General features: G+C 33.6%; 2 protein-coding genes and 1 long non-coding RNA gene across 3 annotated transcripts; all 3 read left to right on the top strand.

Annotated features, from left to right (window-relative positions):
* The first annotated feature begins 29 nt into the window (after positions 1-29).
* LOC111994650 (receptor-like protein 35) lies at positions 30-2,366 on the top strand. Its single transcript, XM_024026541.2, has one exon. The coding sequence runs from the start codon at positions 30-32 to the stop codon at positions 2,364-2,366; it is 2,337 nt and encodes a 778-aa protein (XP_023882309.2).
* Positions 2,367-4,028: 1,662 nt separating this feature from the next.
* Positions 4,029-6,821, top strand: LOC111994651 (uncharacterized). Its single transcript, XR_002881110.2, has 3 exons — positions 4,029-4,171; positions 5,544-5,599; positions 6,442-6,821. It is a non-coding gene; the product is annotated as an uncharacterized LOC111994651 (long non-coding RNA).
* Positions 6,822-10,623: 3,802 nt separating this feature from the next.
* On the top strand, positions 10,624-12,819 carry LOC111994649 (serine/threonine-protein kinase PBS1). Its single transcript, XM_024026540.2, has 6 exons — positions 10,624-10,836; positions 10,938-11,082; positions 11,836-11,924; positions 12,062-12,113; positions 12,480-12,505; positions 12,619-12,819. The coding sequence occupies exons 1-6, from the start codon at positions 10,624-10,626 to the stop codon at positions 12,817-12,819; spliced, it is 726 nt and encodes a 241-aa protein (XP_023882308.2).
* Positions 12,820-15,610: the final 2,791 nt, after the last annotated feature.

Genomic DNA, 15,610 nt, shown 5'->3' on the forward strand with positions numbered 1-15,610 from the left:
ATGGGCAATTTCCCACAAATATTTTCCTGATGCCCAAGCTGCAAACCATTGATCTATCATTGAACGACCTTCTCACTGGCTTTCTACCGGAATTTCATTCTGGCAGTTCCTTGGAGCTATTGGATCTTGCCTCCACAAGTTTTTTTGGGAAAATGCCCAATTCAATCGCCAACCTTGAGTCCTTGATTAAATTGGATCTTTCTTCTACAAAGTTTTCCGGGGAAATTCCAAATGCAATAGGCAACCTCAAGTCGTTGAATTCTTTGGTTCTCTTTTCATGTAACTGGTCAGGGGAAGTTCCCCATTCGATCGGGAATCTGACTCAGCTTTCTGAGCTCTCTCTCTCCGACAACAATTTCCACAGTCAACTTCCATCTACATTGGGAAACCTTGCAAATCTCATGTTTCTATCTCTTGACAATAACCTTTTCCATGGGGAAATGCCGTCTGGAAACCTTACACAACTAGAATTTTTATTCCTTTCTAATAACAGTTTTGATGGCAGTTTACTTGTTTCACTAACAAATCTCACTCAACTCAAATATATAGGTCTCTCCCAAAATCAGTTGATAGGTCCAATCCCGTTTGAAATAGGCAGACTTCCCCAATTAACTTCCATCTTCTTAAGTTCTAACTCACTTACTGGGACCATCCCGTCATCTTTGTTTACAATGACTTCATTGAATCTCCTAGATCTATCCCAAAATCGATTGACTGGCCCTCTCAAATTTCAAAATATCTCTTCATCCCAATTTAATTACATCGACTTAAGTTCTAACTCACTCACTGGGACCATCCCGTCATCTTTGTTTACAATGACTTCTTTGACTGACCTAGATTTATCCCAAAATCAATTGACTGGCCCTCTCAAATTTCAAAATATCTCTTCCACCCTCCCACAATTCACACGTTTGAAGTTGTCTTCTTGCAACTTACGTGAATTTCCGATTTTCCTAAAAGTTCAAAATGAATTAACGGATCTAGACCTTTCTGATAACAAAATTGAAGGCAAAGTACCTAGATGGTTCTTGAATGTTGGGAAGGAGACATTGCAATCATTGAATATTTCTTTTAACCTTTTAAGTGGTTTTGAACAACCTCCAATCATTCTTCCTTGGAAAAGTCTGTATTATTTAGACTTGCGTTCCAACATGTTTGAAGGCTTGCTTCCAATTCCCCCATTGTCTACAATATATTTTTTTGCCTCAAACAACAATTTGACTGGAAGAATCCCTCCAATGATTTGCATGCTAAAAGCTCTCCAAGTCCTTGATCTATCTAACAAGAAGTTGATTGGTCAAATTCCCCATTGTTTAGGTAACTTCAGCAGTTCCCTTTCAGTATTGAATATGAGAAACAACTGCTTCCAAGGAAAATTACCTGGAACATTCACAAAGGGAAGCAATTTGAAGACACTAGACTTGAGTCTCAACCAAATAAAAGGGAAGATTCCACGGTCATTGGTAAACTGTAAAATGCTAGAGCTTCTAAATCTTGGAAATAACAAGTTGAATGACATCTTCCCCTTTTGGTTGGAATCTTTGCTAGAGTTGAAAATTCTTATCTTGCGAGCAAATGGATTCCATGGTCCTATCGGGAGTCCTCATACCAATTTTGGCTTTTCCAAGTTGCACGTTATTGATCTCTCTCACAACAATTTTTCTGGCATGTTACCATCAAAGTACTTCAACACCTGGAATGCAATGCAATTGGCCCCTGAAAAAAGTAATTCAAAACCAGAGTACATGGGGGATGACTTGGGTTATTATCAAGACTCAATAAGTGTGGTTAATAAGGGAATGGAAATGGAACTGGTAAGGATCTTGACCATCTTCATAGCTATTGATTTCTCTAACAATAGATTTTATGGAGAAATTCCAAATACCATGGGAAATCTCAAAGTATTAATTGTACTCAACCTATCAAGCAATAGTTTCATTGGCCCTATCCCGTCATCCTTCGGGGACCTAACTCAGCTCCAATCTTTGGATCTCTCGCAAAATAAGTTCCTGGGAAAAATTCCTCAACAACTATTAAGTCTCACATTTCTTGCATATCTAAACCTCTCTCATAACCAACTTACTGGTCCAATTCCTCAAGGTAGACAATTTGCAACATTTGAAAATTCCTCATTTGAGGGGAATTTGGGATTGTGTAGCTTTCCATTGTCCAAGAAATGTGGAAATATTGAGATACCAACTTTTGAGCCCAGACAAGAATCATCATTTGGAGAAGGATTCAATTGGAAAGTGGTAGTGGTGGGTTATGCTAGCGGACTGGTAATTGGATTAGTTCTTGGACATGTTGTCATCTCAAGGAGGCCGGATTGGTTTACAAGAACTTTTGGAGTGAACCTACACAAGTGAAGATGAATGTGCTAGACTAGTAAAAGCACTTGTTTTTTTTTTATTATTTTAGTAATTGTAATAGTTGTATATGAGTGTTCAAAAAATAAACTTGGTTTAGCCAAGAACCTTGTAGTTTTGTGGTATTGTCTAGTTGTCTCATCTTTGACTACATTTTGTTGTACTTTTTAACACAGAATATTTATTCCAGAAAGGCCAAACTCTTTGTTAATATGCTCTGATTCAAAGGAAATTTTCTTCTTCATAAGATGTACTCAGGAAATTTTCTTATCCCATAAGACGTAACAATAAAGTTTTATCTTGAACATTCATTTGGTACCTGTATAACATAGCAGTTAAAAAAAGTCCAACTCTTTGGTGAGAACTTCTTAATGAGTCTACATAGGTTAAAATGAATATGAGCAAACTATTGAACTTTTAGTACAAGATTCAATAAAGTGGTAGATTCTTCTTAACTTGGAGTGTATGGAATTTTCTTTCCCACAAATGTTACTACTTTTCTTCATATAAACCCAAGCAGAGCTCATACGCCATGATATATGTATGAACTATGAAGTGTAACTATACAAGCTGTAATTCATGATAATGGTCGTGTTGCTCTATGCGTGACGAATGGTCTGGCGTGTCAATTAATCCATGGTAGGTGTCACAATTGCCCTGGTTGTGTTGCTGTGACATCATGGTGAGACTCACAATTGCACTTCACATGCAGTTCACACTAGACAAAGAGGGAGGATGAAAATTTATGAGAGAAGAACTTACCAGAAAATTACATTATATCCTCGAAGCTTTTAATTGTCATTGTTAAGATGACTTTGTAGAAAACCTAGTCAATACGGTCATTATGGTCAATATAATGTTTGTCAAGACTAAAGGAACCGAAAGTTGTAGATATATAGAGATTGCATTTGACATTTTGACTCATTTTGAATGTGATTGATTACCAAAATTTTTTTTTTCTACTTTTGTTCGTATTACTTCTAAGGGGTGGGTTCAAGTTACATCTACTATAATTGTGTAACTCTAAATAATAGTACACTGCATAATAACTTTTTATTAGATTAATATTTCAAAAATCTCGCATTTGAATTACATGTTTATAACACACATACTAAATTTTGTATAAATTGGATACTATTTACCATTTCATCTAAAAATCCATTTTTATGCAAAATTTTAAATGTAAAACTTTGAAATTTTAATATTTGATTGATGATATGGTTATTGATCTCAAATCACCTTAAAATTATGCAAGCATGTAGTGTGTAAGAAAAAAAAAAATTTAATGTAATGGTGGATTTGTTAAATCTTAAAAATTTTCATCCAAAAAAAAAAATATTAATAGATGTAACGTGACTTAGAGTTACACAAAGTATAACTTGAACCAACTTTACTTCCAATATTATTTTTTTTCATTCTTTTTAGATGAAATGATGAGATTAAGAAAAAATTAATAAGAAGACACACTTCATATGCAAGAGTGAGGTTTTTTCGATAAAAATATAATTTAGGGTTTAAATCCTCTTCCCAATTATCGAATTATTTATAAAAAAATATTTACTACCCAAAAAAAAGAAAAAGAAAAAGAAAAGAGACCAACAACTTTGAAGGCTTAAAATATAATTTAGCAAAAAAAAAAAATTTGTTTCTTTAAGCTAACACTGTAACACGTGCAACCCTTAATGATGCACTTCTTCCCAACAGAACATGAACATCAGTTCCTTTGGTTCTAGCCTCCAAGTAGTGACTATTTTGGGAGAAGAGAGATTCTCACTTTCTGCCAAGCAAGGACTGTAGCCTGTGGAGTAAGTCAGTCAGTCTTTCTCCCTCTTCAGTTTAATTGAAATTATAGGTAGCAAATTCATGTTTTAGACTGATAATTTGTAGGTCTAAATTATAAAATCTGATTGACATGAATTTTTTTTTTTTTAATAAAAATCCTTAATCTGAAAACTCAATGGGTGAAGGAATAGGGAATTTTGATGATTTTCTCCATTGTGTCAAGAAATGAAATTGATGTGTTTCAAACTATAAAAATTATGTATGGGGTGAGAGTTGTTGAATTTTTGATATTGGGTGTAGGGCCAAACCATAAACTTGAAGAAAATTTTTGAAAAAAAATCTGTGCTTTCCTTGTGCGCAGTCACTTTAATTGACTAAATGAGTTTGGAGAGTGCTTAATATGAATATTAGAAAAGGAATTTGATGTTTGGTTAGAATGGGTATATGTTTTAGGTGATTTAGAGTTCTGCTATGGGTGTTGGGAAACATGGGCAAAGAGAGGGGCTGACTTTTGGGAGTAGTTGTGGCTTAATTTTGAGGATTTTGGGGATAGATTTAAGAATTTTTGCGTTGAGTGGGGATATGAGTTGTCATTGGGTTAAAATTATCACATTTTGGTTTAGATTGTACGATGTTGAGTAAATTAGAGAATGAAGTATGAGGGGTTTACATCTAGTCAATTGGTGTTGTATGTGTCATTGCAGTGAGGAAATGATAGATCATCTTTTGATCCATTGTGAGATTGCTTATGCTTTATGGAGTGAACTGTTTATGATTTTTGGGATTCATTGGGTTTTGCCAGACAAGGTAGCATCCCTGCCCTTCTTTTTGGATGGCGCAATTGATTTGAAAAGAATTCTTTGAATGTGTGGAATTTGGTGCCGGCGTGTGTGATGTGGTTAGTGAGAAAGGGGCGAAACAACCGTACATTTTAGGAGACTGTGAGACCTATTAATCAATTGATTGGGCTTGGGCATGGCGTTTTACCAATTGTACTTTGATTTTTGACTTCCAACTCTCTCAAGTCTTTTGAATAATTTGTCTCTATTTTTTCAAGGTACTTTATGTTCATCATCGTGAACATAGAGTAGTCCTTTTCATTTTCAATAAGATTCTATTACTTATCAGAAAAGGGAAAAAAGAAATTAAAGCGTAGTAGTAGCTGAAGTTGTGATTTGGATTGCCAAAGGAATTCAAAACATAGGAGGTTAGTAGGAACCATCTTAATACCATATTTAAACCTTTGAGAAATATGGCCTGATCTTGGTCGCAGCCTTATGACAGAAAATTTAGCAGTAAGGGTGTTTTTGTTATTATTATTGTATCCTGAGATAGTGTCTAATAGTGTGATGTGTTGATGTGCTTATTGATGTATCATTGAACCCATCGTTATAGGTTCTAACTAGTGGGTTTTGGAGGGCACTGATGTTGGCTACTAGTGAGGCTTTAAGGTAAGAAGTATTTGTTAATTTGGGAATTTTTCGCAAAATGGTTTTGTTTATCAAACTTTTGTGTTCGTAATGGGGGATAATTTTTTTTTATTTATTAAAAAAAGGGATAATCATTTATGCATACATATACATGTCATCCCTTTACTCCTTAAATACTTGCTATGGATATGATAAGAAATCTTTGGATAATTGTTTGCTTTCAAAATTCTGTGGGATGAGCTAGATACCTTATGTGTGTTGTGATACGTTATGGTGATTTTAAAGTTACATGTGTTTCTCTAGATAATTTCACTCAATTTACTCAACATGTTTGATACCTTATGTGTGTTGTGATACATATTTTCGCAAATGAGTGAAATCTTAAAAGAAGGATTTTGTTTTATAAGTAGCTTGTACCCCCACACACCAAAGTTAGCAACTCCTACGTACTGAGTTTTCTCATCCCTATGAGCAAAATCTTAAAAAAAGAGTTTTTTTTTTTTTTTTTTTCCTCCCTTGGATAGCATTATTGTTTTAGTAAGAGTATATAACAATCATACAGAATTCTCGGTTAAAATGAGTGTCCATATTCTGTATCCAAAAGAACTAGAAATACTAAAAGGTTTGATGCCACAAGTAAATTAAGTCAATTGAGCTTTGAGCAAACTACTCTTTAGATAAGCCATTAGTGGATAAAACAAAAGGGCATGCAGGCTTACGTCTCTTCTTCCAACAATTTGTTATGGGGTTAAATTTATTGTTTAGGATGTTAGCTTTCATTGTGATTCTTATGGATTCATGAACTATAGTTCTATATCTAGTTTTTTTTTAATAGAATTTTTCATTCATTAAAAAAAATGCAGGGTAATCATGACAAAAAGGATTCCAATTGTTTAGCAGGCAGAAGCAACGTGTAGCCATTGGACATCCAAGATATCACTTTAGATTAGGCTACAAATGCTTAATCTGAACAAGTAATTTAAGATGCACTAGACTAAATGATGGTGAACCAGATTATAGCTAATGGCCCATTGATTACCTGCAAAAGAAGACATGTGTAATTATAGTGGTTTAAATTAAGTTATCAAAAAGAGAAGCTTGAGACTTTGATTGTGAACTTCCAATGTCAACAGTTTGAGAATGGCTTATGTTTTTCTACAGTATAGAGTAGCAATAAATAACTCTTCATCATCGAGTCTGTTTGTAAGGTAGATTATTCCCCTTGTAATCCTTTTTAGTTTAATGACATTGCTGTTTATCTCCCCCCCCCCCCCCCCCCCCAAAAAAAAAGAAAAAGGGTAAGGTGGATATTAGTTAAATAACTCTTTATCCTCTTTTCTTCAATTTTAATTGATTCTACATTATATGCTGCTTGTTTCATGATTGCCTTTAATGTCCAGGCATTTAGCGAATTTTTAACTCACATGTTCAAGCACATGAAGTTGATAGCTAATACCGGCCATCTAGGAATTTCATCAACTAACAATGATCCTGCACTTCACTACACGAGGGAAATTCTAGATTTAGTTTTAAATCCAAGACCTGCGGAAGAGGGCTATTAGTATTACAAAATACAAATGATCTCTACTGCTTGGTCTTCTCCTCTTGGTAGTAATGTTCGAAAATTGCCTACTCCAGAGTTGTCATATCGTTAAGGCTGTTCATCTTTGCAACTATTATTAGATTTCATGGATCACTTTTAAATCTACAATTGTAATTCGGTAGTAAGCTCTGGTTTGAGCTTTCATTTTCTTTAATAGAATTCTTGACGCAGGACAACTAATCATAACCAAACTCAGATACTAATCTAAACTAAACAAATAACTGCATTACAATTTGAAATTATCCACTGAAAATCTAAAATGAAATATTGAAATAACTTTTGGTTATGTTCCTGCATCAATTCTTTATTACTTATTCAAAAATAATAAAAAATTGAGCTAGACTGTAACTATTCAGTGGTTGGTTATTTCTTCTTGAACATTCATCATCTTTTTCTTTTATTATATTTCCCTGTGTTGTATCTAATCATTGAGGAGAACTGAGCACGTTGTTTGTACCATTTTCAATTTATCAATTGAACTTATTGAAGCTAGATTCCAAAATTCAAATAACTTTATTCTAACTTTTGATTATCACAATTACCTTTTCATTCTTTCTCATGTTTCATTTTTTATTTTTGGTCTGAACCATTATTGGCTATATGTACCAAATTTGCTTCTAGATTAAGTATTGGCAAAGAGACCAATGACTAGATCTAAAAAAAAAAAATTTGATGTCCAATCCAATCCTCGATATAGGCAAAATCATGGAAGTAGAAGTTGAGCAAAGCATTAAAAACGTTGACAGCAGTAGAGAGAGAGAGAGAGAGAGAGAGAGAGGCATGTTAAAACTAGCAGGCTAAATTAAAAAATTTACCTTTCCTTCGAGAAAAGCTTTACTCTACTATTCTTTTTCATTTTTTTGTTTTTAATCCAATTCACTTTTGTGACTTTAAGTTTGTTCAATTCTATCTTCTAATTTTTGACTTTATTCAATAAAGTCCTCTCATTAAGTACCCAAACAAAACAACCCAGTATTTGATTTTTTTTTTTAATTGCTTTTATTAAAAAAAATTAATTAAATTAAGGCCAGAATACACTTTTTCACCCAAAACTATCACCTTGATTACATTTCACCCCATGAACTATCAAAACGCACAAGACCCCCAAAATTATAATTCTATTTTGATGTTTCCTTTGTCTTTGTTGTATGTTTTGGTCTTAGTATAATAGAATTCAGGGAACACAATTCATAGAAAAAATTCAATTTTTTCTTGATATAACTGATACAAGTCTGTTTGAATTGTGTTCAAATTCAGATCAATTTGAGATGGAAAACTGTAATGGAGTAGTTGTAGTCTCAGCAATCTTCAATGACCACGACAAAAGAGGGTACTTTTTGAAGAAGGCTGAAAGTGCTTATTGTTTTTGTTTTAATTTATTTGTCCAATATATGGGTGTTATGCGTAGATGGATTTAATCATATTGTTGGAAGTGCATACTATGTTGCACCTGAAGTCCTACATAGTCGTATAGTCTAGAAGCAAGAAGATATATGGAGCATTGGAGTTATAACCTACATCTTATTATGTGGAAGCTGGCCGTTTTGGGCACGGACATAATCTGGAATTTTTCGTGCGGTACTAAAAATCTGGATTTGTGGAAGAGGCTGCACGCATGAGAGACAGGGAGAGAGATGTGAAATAAATTGGCTTTTGTTTTAATTGATTTTGAAGAAGGGTGTTTCAGTATTTTAAGTTTGTTTCACCTAAGCAAGATGCATGTGCTTGTCATGTGTAGTAGCATTCTGTTAAACATAACAACAAAAGTAACATCGGGGTACAAAGTGTGATAGTTTATGGTGCAAAGTATGCGTTCGAATAGTTTAGGAAGTAAAGTGTAACTTAGTGCATAGTTTAGGGTGGTAAAATGTAATTTTCTCCGGAATTTAGCATAAGGGTATTTTTAAAATTGGGATTGATCATGCATTTCAATAGTTTAGAAATGAGAAAGTATAATTTTGCTCTCAAATTAAACTCTGTTTAACAACAAGAGGCAGTGGAGTTTTTTTTTTTTTTTTTGGGAGATTTAAATGGAGTTTTGTATACATTAAACGGTTTGGGTTAATAGAAGCAAGGGAATAGATATTTGAAGAATTAGGGTATTCTTTATTGCTGAGAAATGAGAATGGAGGTGCAATTTACAGAAGATAAAATGAGGCCAGAATGCTTGAACGTTTTGTTTCACTGTGTGCGTCTATAGTCAAATTTACATTTGTACGTACTTTCTATCAACCCTGTATTGTGAAATTTTAATAATCATTTAAGCACTCTAATTGAGGGGATAAATTTCTCCAAAAAAAAAAAAATAAATAAATAAATTGAGGGATTAAACTGAAATTGCAAGACTTTTGGAGTGCAATGGTATCACATATTCTTCAATAGGGTAATCATCCTACTCATTTATTGGCACAATATGCTAGGCATATTATTGGTTATGTAACTTGGATAGAGAAAACTCCTTATATGGTTGAGTCTGCTGTGACTGATGATGTAAAGTTGTTATCTTTGTCTTAATAAAGGTTACCGTCTTCTTATAATTTTTTTTTTAATAATATAAATAGGAATGCAATTTAAGTTTGGTATCTTAGCTAATTTTTAGCCAAAGAGATTAGTACACAAAATTTGCACCAAAAACTATTCTCCAAAGAAGCAGCCAAAAGTTTCATCTTCATCATCAAAAAAAAAAAATGATGAAGAAAAGTGAAACTGGGTTGGGAGGGAGAGAGGGAGCAATGATAGGAACTTACACAAATATTTTTATAGATTTTTATGTGAGAATATTTTTTCAAAAAATCAATTTTCATTTGTTAATTACACACTTAATAGAAATTTTTTAACGAAATTGGACAAAAGACCTTAATTGAATAAGTTTAAAACTCAAAGAACTCAATTAAACGAAAATAAAATTAAAGCACATAAATGAATTTCAGTCAAATTTAGCATGTACCATTTGCATTTCTGCAGCCTCTAAATACACTTGGGTTTGAGTTCAGCCAATTAATGAGATGGGCCTGAGCTTAAAAATACCCTTGTGTGCGCATACTGGGCTATTAGAGATGAGACTCTCCTTCAACTTGTTTTTATCATAAAAAAATTTCGAGCAAAGGAAGGGAAATATTGAGTGATAGGAAGGAGCGAGGGAAGAGAAATTTGAAGAACTAGTGTTTTGTGTTGTGTCGTTTGTTTCTGAGAAGAATGGAAGTGAAAAGCAGGAAACCCTTTTTCTTCAATAAGGCTTTACTTGAACATAGAGAGCAAGTTTTACAACGTCAACGTCCCGCTTTACCCTGCGTTTTGCCTGTCCAAAAATCTCTTCCTTTCATTGGTATCTACATTCTCTCTCTCTCTCTCTCTGTTTTCATTCATTGCACAAATGTTGTAATGCTAATTGAAGGAACTCTATTTGTGGTGGGTAGGATCTCGCAAGCCGTTCTTATATTCAATGGAAGAATTGGCAGATACGACTGACAATTTTAGTGAAAAAAATTTGATTGGAGAAACCTTATTTACCAAACTGTACCGTGGGACAATCGGACAAGACTGGCTTCCTTTTGAAGATTGGGTTGTCACTGTGAAGATTTGGGATTATACTCTACAATCCGACAAGGCTGGCTTCCTTTCATCGTGTTATCTCAACACAAATGAAAGTCTTAAAGTATATATGATTTTTACTTATAATTAAGTTCTTGCAATTATTTTTTTGTGTTTCCTGTTTTCGCATTTGAAAGTGATCATTTTTTACATGATTTGTGACAGGAAGAAGTAATGTTTTTAACACAACCAAGTGCAAAACAACATCCAAATGTGGTAAATTTGTTAGGCTATTGTAATAGACGCTACCTTGAAGCTGTTGTTTATGACCTCAATCCTTTGGATATTGTTCATAACTTGGCTACCACAGGTAATAAGGTATTACTATTGTTGTTCTATTTTTTTGCTATAAGATTGGCTCCATCTAAATGTCTCATTTGTACCCAATTCATTATAGGAGAAGTTCCATTTCAATTAAAATCCTTTGGTATAAAACTAAATATAATTTAGGTGGTGCACTAGACTATTACGATTTCTCGAATTTTGAAATAATAGAAGACGACTCCCAAATTATTGAAAATAGCATATCCTAAAATTACCAATGAGCTCTAGCTCAATTACCACCTCCTCCCTTTACAACTGCTATGTGGAGGGTGAAATTGTGGATTCATGACCCATTGAGTGTGTGAGTAGCTTACCAATTTAAAAAAATTGGCATTTGATATGTACTACAAATCCATTCTAATTTTATATTTTAACTTCTCTCCATGTTCCCGTTTTACTTTAAAATCTATTAATTGTCATTTTTTTCAAGCTTGAATGTGGATTTATATTATGGATGAAGCATCTTGGAAAACATGGGATGATCCAACTGGTGGTGTAAGATTTATTTTTTTTGGGGGGTGGGGGTTCCTTTTTTCAAGAAAAAACCTATTCTTATTTTGAAGTCACAAGTGATTCAGTTGTAATATGGTAAATACATTGGACTTCTGTTGGAACGTAGTGAATTGGTTGTCATTTATCTAGATATATTAAAATTTGATAGTGAAGCTATAATTATGAATCATTACTTTTGTAGATAAATTGTTATTACTGTCATTAAATTCCTTATGTTTGTGTTTAGGTAGTCTTACTTGGCTTCAAAGGATTAAAGTGGCTCTTGGATTTGCTCGTGCACTTGAATTTCTTCATGATCCAAAAAAGCCTTATTTAGTGCGCAACATAACGCGGCTCATATAATTCTTGATCAAGTTCAGTAATTGACTCTTGATAGCTATCAGTAAATCCATCTTTTTCCCTCTTTTTACTCTTTTTTTGCTTTATACTTGACTTTTTAATGTGATGTTTAGGATTGCAACCCAAAGATATTTGAATTTTCAACCATGAGTGGAGGTATTCTTGGTAAGCTGACTCACCTCAAAGAGAAATTGTTGACTGTTGTCTATGATGATCCAGAATCCTTTCCTTAGTTATTGAGGCTTGAAGTTACTTATATGTTTTCAATTCAATGCATGCTTTTAGATTTGCTCATCTAGTATTAGTATTCTATTTTCTTTCCTTTCTTCTCTCTTAATTTTTATGCTGTAGAGGTTGGACAACTTCATTATGGGCCAGGCTGTACACAATGTAAAGCATTCATCATGTTTTGACGAGCTATAACAGCATTATGATAAGAGCCTCTAACGGCTTACACTAATGGATTTACCTAGAAAATTTGTGTTTTTGAGTATTTCTTACTCACTGCAAATTGATTATTGTGCTTATCAGATGGACCAGAGGAAGGTGGATTTGAGGTAACCTACCACGATGTCTTCTCTTTTGGTGTTGTTCTCCTGGGGCTAATAACAAAAAGAATTGTGGACAAGGAAAATATTCTGAAGACTAATACCGTTGGGCCTGGAGGCAGTATAGGCCTAATCGTTATCTTGTGCATGAAAGCCTTGTTGAAGACCCTGGCTTTTATGCTTCTGATGGAATAATGATAACTGAGCTTGCCATGCGCTGCATTCAAAGGGAACTTGATAAGCGTCCTACCATGAAGGATGTTGTCAAGCGTCTGGAGGGGTTACAAGCTGTTCAACTTTACGGCAATGTAGTTGGAATGTGAAATGTGGGGGAGATTGACTTGCTTGTAAGTCGAGGCTAGGCTTTGGGCTAAAGTAGAGTATACTTGTCCTCTACCAAGGTAAAGTTTACTTGTCCTGTAATCAAAGTTTGAATTTGGGATCTTACTACGCTTTAACGGATATAAACTGGGCTGAGATTATTTAAACACCATGAAAGGAAAATGTTTCTTTTGAAAGCCGAATTTCAAAGGATTCCTATCTTTCTTTGTTTGATTTCATTTCATTTTTCTTGGTTTGTTTGTTCTGTATCAAGCACAATTACGAAGTTGATTCCTGGATATGTAAATGTTCTAGTTCTAGTCTAGCGCCAAGTCTGTAAATGTGATGCATATTACATAGGAAGCATTGGTCAAGAAAAAGTTACCACATTTTTGTTCTCATGAGCTTATAGGGTTGGGGGTGCATTTGATTGGATTTGGGTTCAACACTTCAGACAACAAATAGAAGCGTGAAAGAATTCTCCAAAGAAGCAGCCAGAAGTTTCATCTTCATCATCAAAGAAAATTGATGAAAAGTGAAATTGGGTTGAGAGTGAGGGAGTAATGCATTTTAATTAACTTAAGAATTTAAGCTAGATTTCTGTAGTCTAGTCTAGTCTAGCGGGTTTATGTGAGAAGAGTTTCCTAGCTAGCTTGTTATCTTTTTGTAATCTAAATAGAGCTTGAAGGTGAAGCTTAATTTGATGTTTTCAAAGAAAGAAAGAAGATGAAGTTTAGATCTCCCAAACGGTGTGTCGTTTTGCTAATTGAAACAACAGCCCAAAGAGAAAATGTCACCGTTTCTTTCATTACGGGTGTGTTTAGAATCTGCTTATTTTGCTAAAATTGAAATTTTTTTTGCTGAAAGTACTGTAGATAAAGGTAAAAGTTAGCTAAAATAGTACAGTGAGACCTATGAATAATATCAAAAAGTGTAGTAAGACCCATAAAAATAATAACAAAAATAAGTTGAATAGTAAAATAAGTTGACAAAATTAATATTGCCAAACGGACACTACAAGACTTCTTTTCAAGTAATGCATGTGACATGAAAATGACTCTCAACATGCTACCATTTCATTTAATAGCATATGAGAATGGGTTCCAGTCCTAAATTTTTTAAAAATTTGGGTTTTGGTCTGGGACTGAACCAAACCGAACAATAGGTACATATAATTTTTTTTTTAAACCCTAATAAATCCTTAAAACTCTCTTTGGGAATATAAAATATGTAAACCTTATATTACCTACTGAAGAAGACTCAATAAACTGTTTGGAGAAGTGTTTGTATAGTTTTAAAATGCTAAAATATCACATGCAATTCTAATAAAGGTTTTCCTGGTGTGCATGGGTTAGGTTAGGTCGGATTCGGGGGTTTTTCCAACCCAACCCACCATGATGGGTTTAAAAAAAAAAATCCAACCCACATGGATTGGGTTGACTTATGGATTGGACAATTTTTTTTTTAATTACTATTATTATTACTAAATTGAGTATTAAAACAAAATCACATTATTACTTGCTTGTATCTGATAAAGCTCTCTCTTCCAAATACGAAATACTTCCAAATGCAACGTCTAAGGAGAACAAAACTACCAGATGAATTGAGCAAGATGGTACCTCCTCATACCTAAATGCATGGACTGAGGGAAAGGGTGGAATATTTATATAGTAAATTTCTAACATAGTTATAAAAAAAAAAAAAAAAAAAAAAAAAAAAAAAACCCAACCGGAACATAGGTTACACAAGCTCATGCTTCTGCCATCGTGTACACAGGCCACACCGTTGGCGCTACTGAGTTGCTTTTCAACGCCGCCAGCAACCCTTTTAGGCACTAAGGGCCTGTTTGGTATGCAAGCTCAAATAACAATTTTTAGTATTTAAACACTGAAAACTCTAGGCCAAAAGGAAAACTATATTGTAAGAGTTTTTTATCAAGAGTGTTTGAGTTACAGTTCTCAATTTAGGGTATTTAAAACATGTATTCTGAAAACTCACCATCCCAGTTTTTAGTTTTCAAGTAAAGTTGCTGAATGGTCTTTTTGTAAATAAGTTGAAAATTGTGAGACCCATTGACAAGACTAAACTCTTTATTTTTTTTCTATAGGCCCACCATTTTATACTTCTCTCTCTTTTTTTTTCTTTCTTTTTCTTTCTTCTTAAATAAAATAGCATTTTTTCATAACTTAAAAAAAAAAAAAAAAAAAAACACATACACATACCAAATACACAATTATGTTTTTTCATATTTTAAAATATGTTATTGAAACATGGTACCAAACACATTTTTTTTCATTATGAGTACTTCAAATACTTATTTTCACAACACTTTTTAAACTACAGTTTTCACATTATTTTGAACAATAATACTTGAACACCACTAAAAACAGCCCTAAGTGTGCGTTTGGGAAATACGCTTCCCAAACGCACGTTTTGCGTTTCAAAGCTTTTTTTTTTTTTACTTTTTGAGCTGAATTGTTTGACTTTTCTGTGAACAGTGCATGGTAGGCACTGTTCACGGACTCACAAATTTCACTTTTTTAACAACGTTTTCATTAATAATTGGTCCCACGGTACTATTTACACATTTGAAAATTATTTTGCTACAGTGTTTTTTAGTTTTCAATTTTCAATTTTCAGTTGTATCCAAACGGACCATAAATAACTACACTGCTTGGGTCAACACCCAGACTTTAGATATTCACTTTTTGCACCACTAGCAAACTAATGTGTGAATTACCCAAATTGGAACCTGAATCCACACGTGAATATAACAGCTATTGCAAATGAACA

The sequence above is a fragment of the Quercus suber genome, unplaced genomic scaffold (assembly GCF_002906115.3).
Source record: "Quercus suber isolate HL8 unplaced genomic scaffold, Cork oak 2.0 scaffold_450, whole genome shotgun sequence".
NCBI lineage: Eukaryota > Viridiplantae > Streptophyta > Magnoliopsida > Fagales > Fagaceae > Quercus > Quercus suber.

Bases quoted from the DNA above. Each gene is read 5' to 3' on its own strand.
- LOC111994650 (XM_024026541.2), top strand. From the start codon at position 30: ATGCCCAAGCTGCAAACCATTGATCTATCATTGAACGACCTTCTCACT.
- LOC111994649 (XM_024026540.2), top strand. From the start codon at position 10,624: ATGGAAGAATTGGCAGATACGACTGACAATTTTAGTGAAAAAAATTTG. The intron at 10,837-10,937 runs GTATATATGATT...GATTTGTGACAG, and splicing joins ACACAAATGAAAGTCTTAAA to GAAGAAGTAATGTTTTTAAC. The intron at 11,925-12,061 runs GTGCGCAACATA...TGTGATGTTTAG, and splicing joins ATCCAAAAAAGCCTTATTTA to GATTGCAACCCAAAGATATT.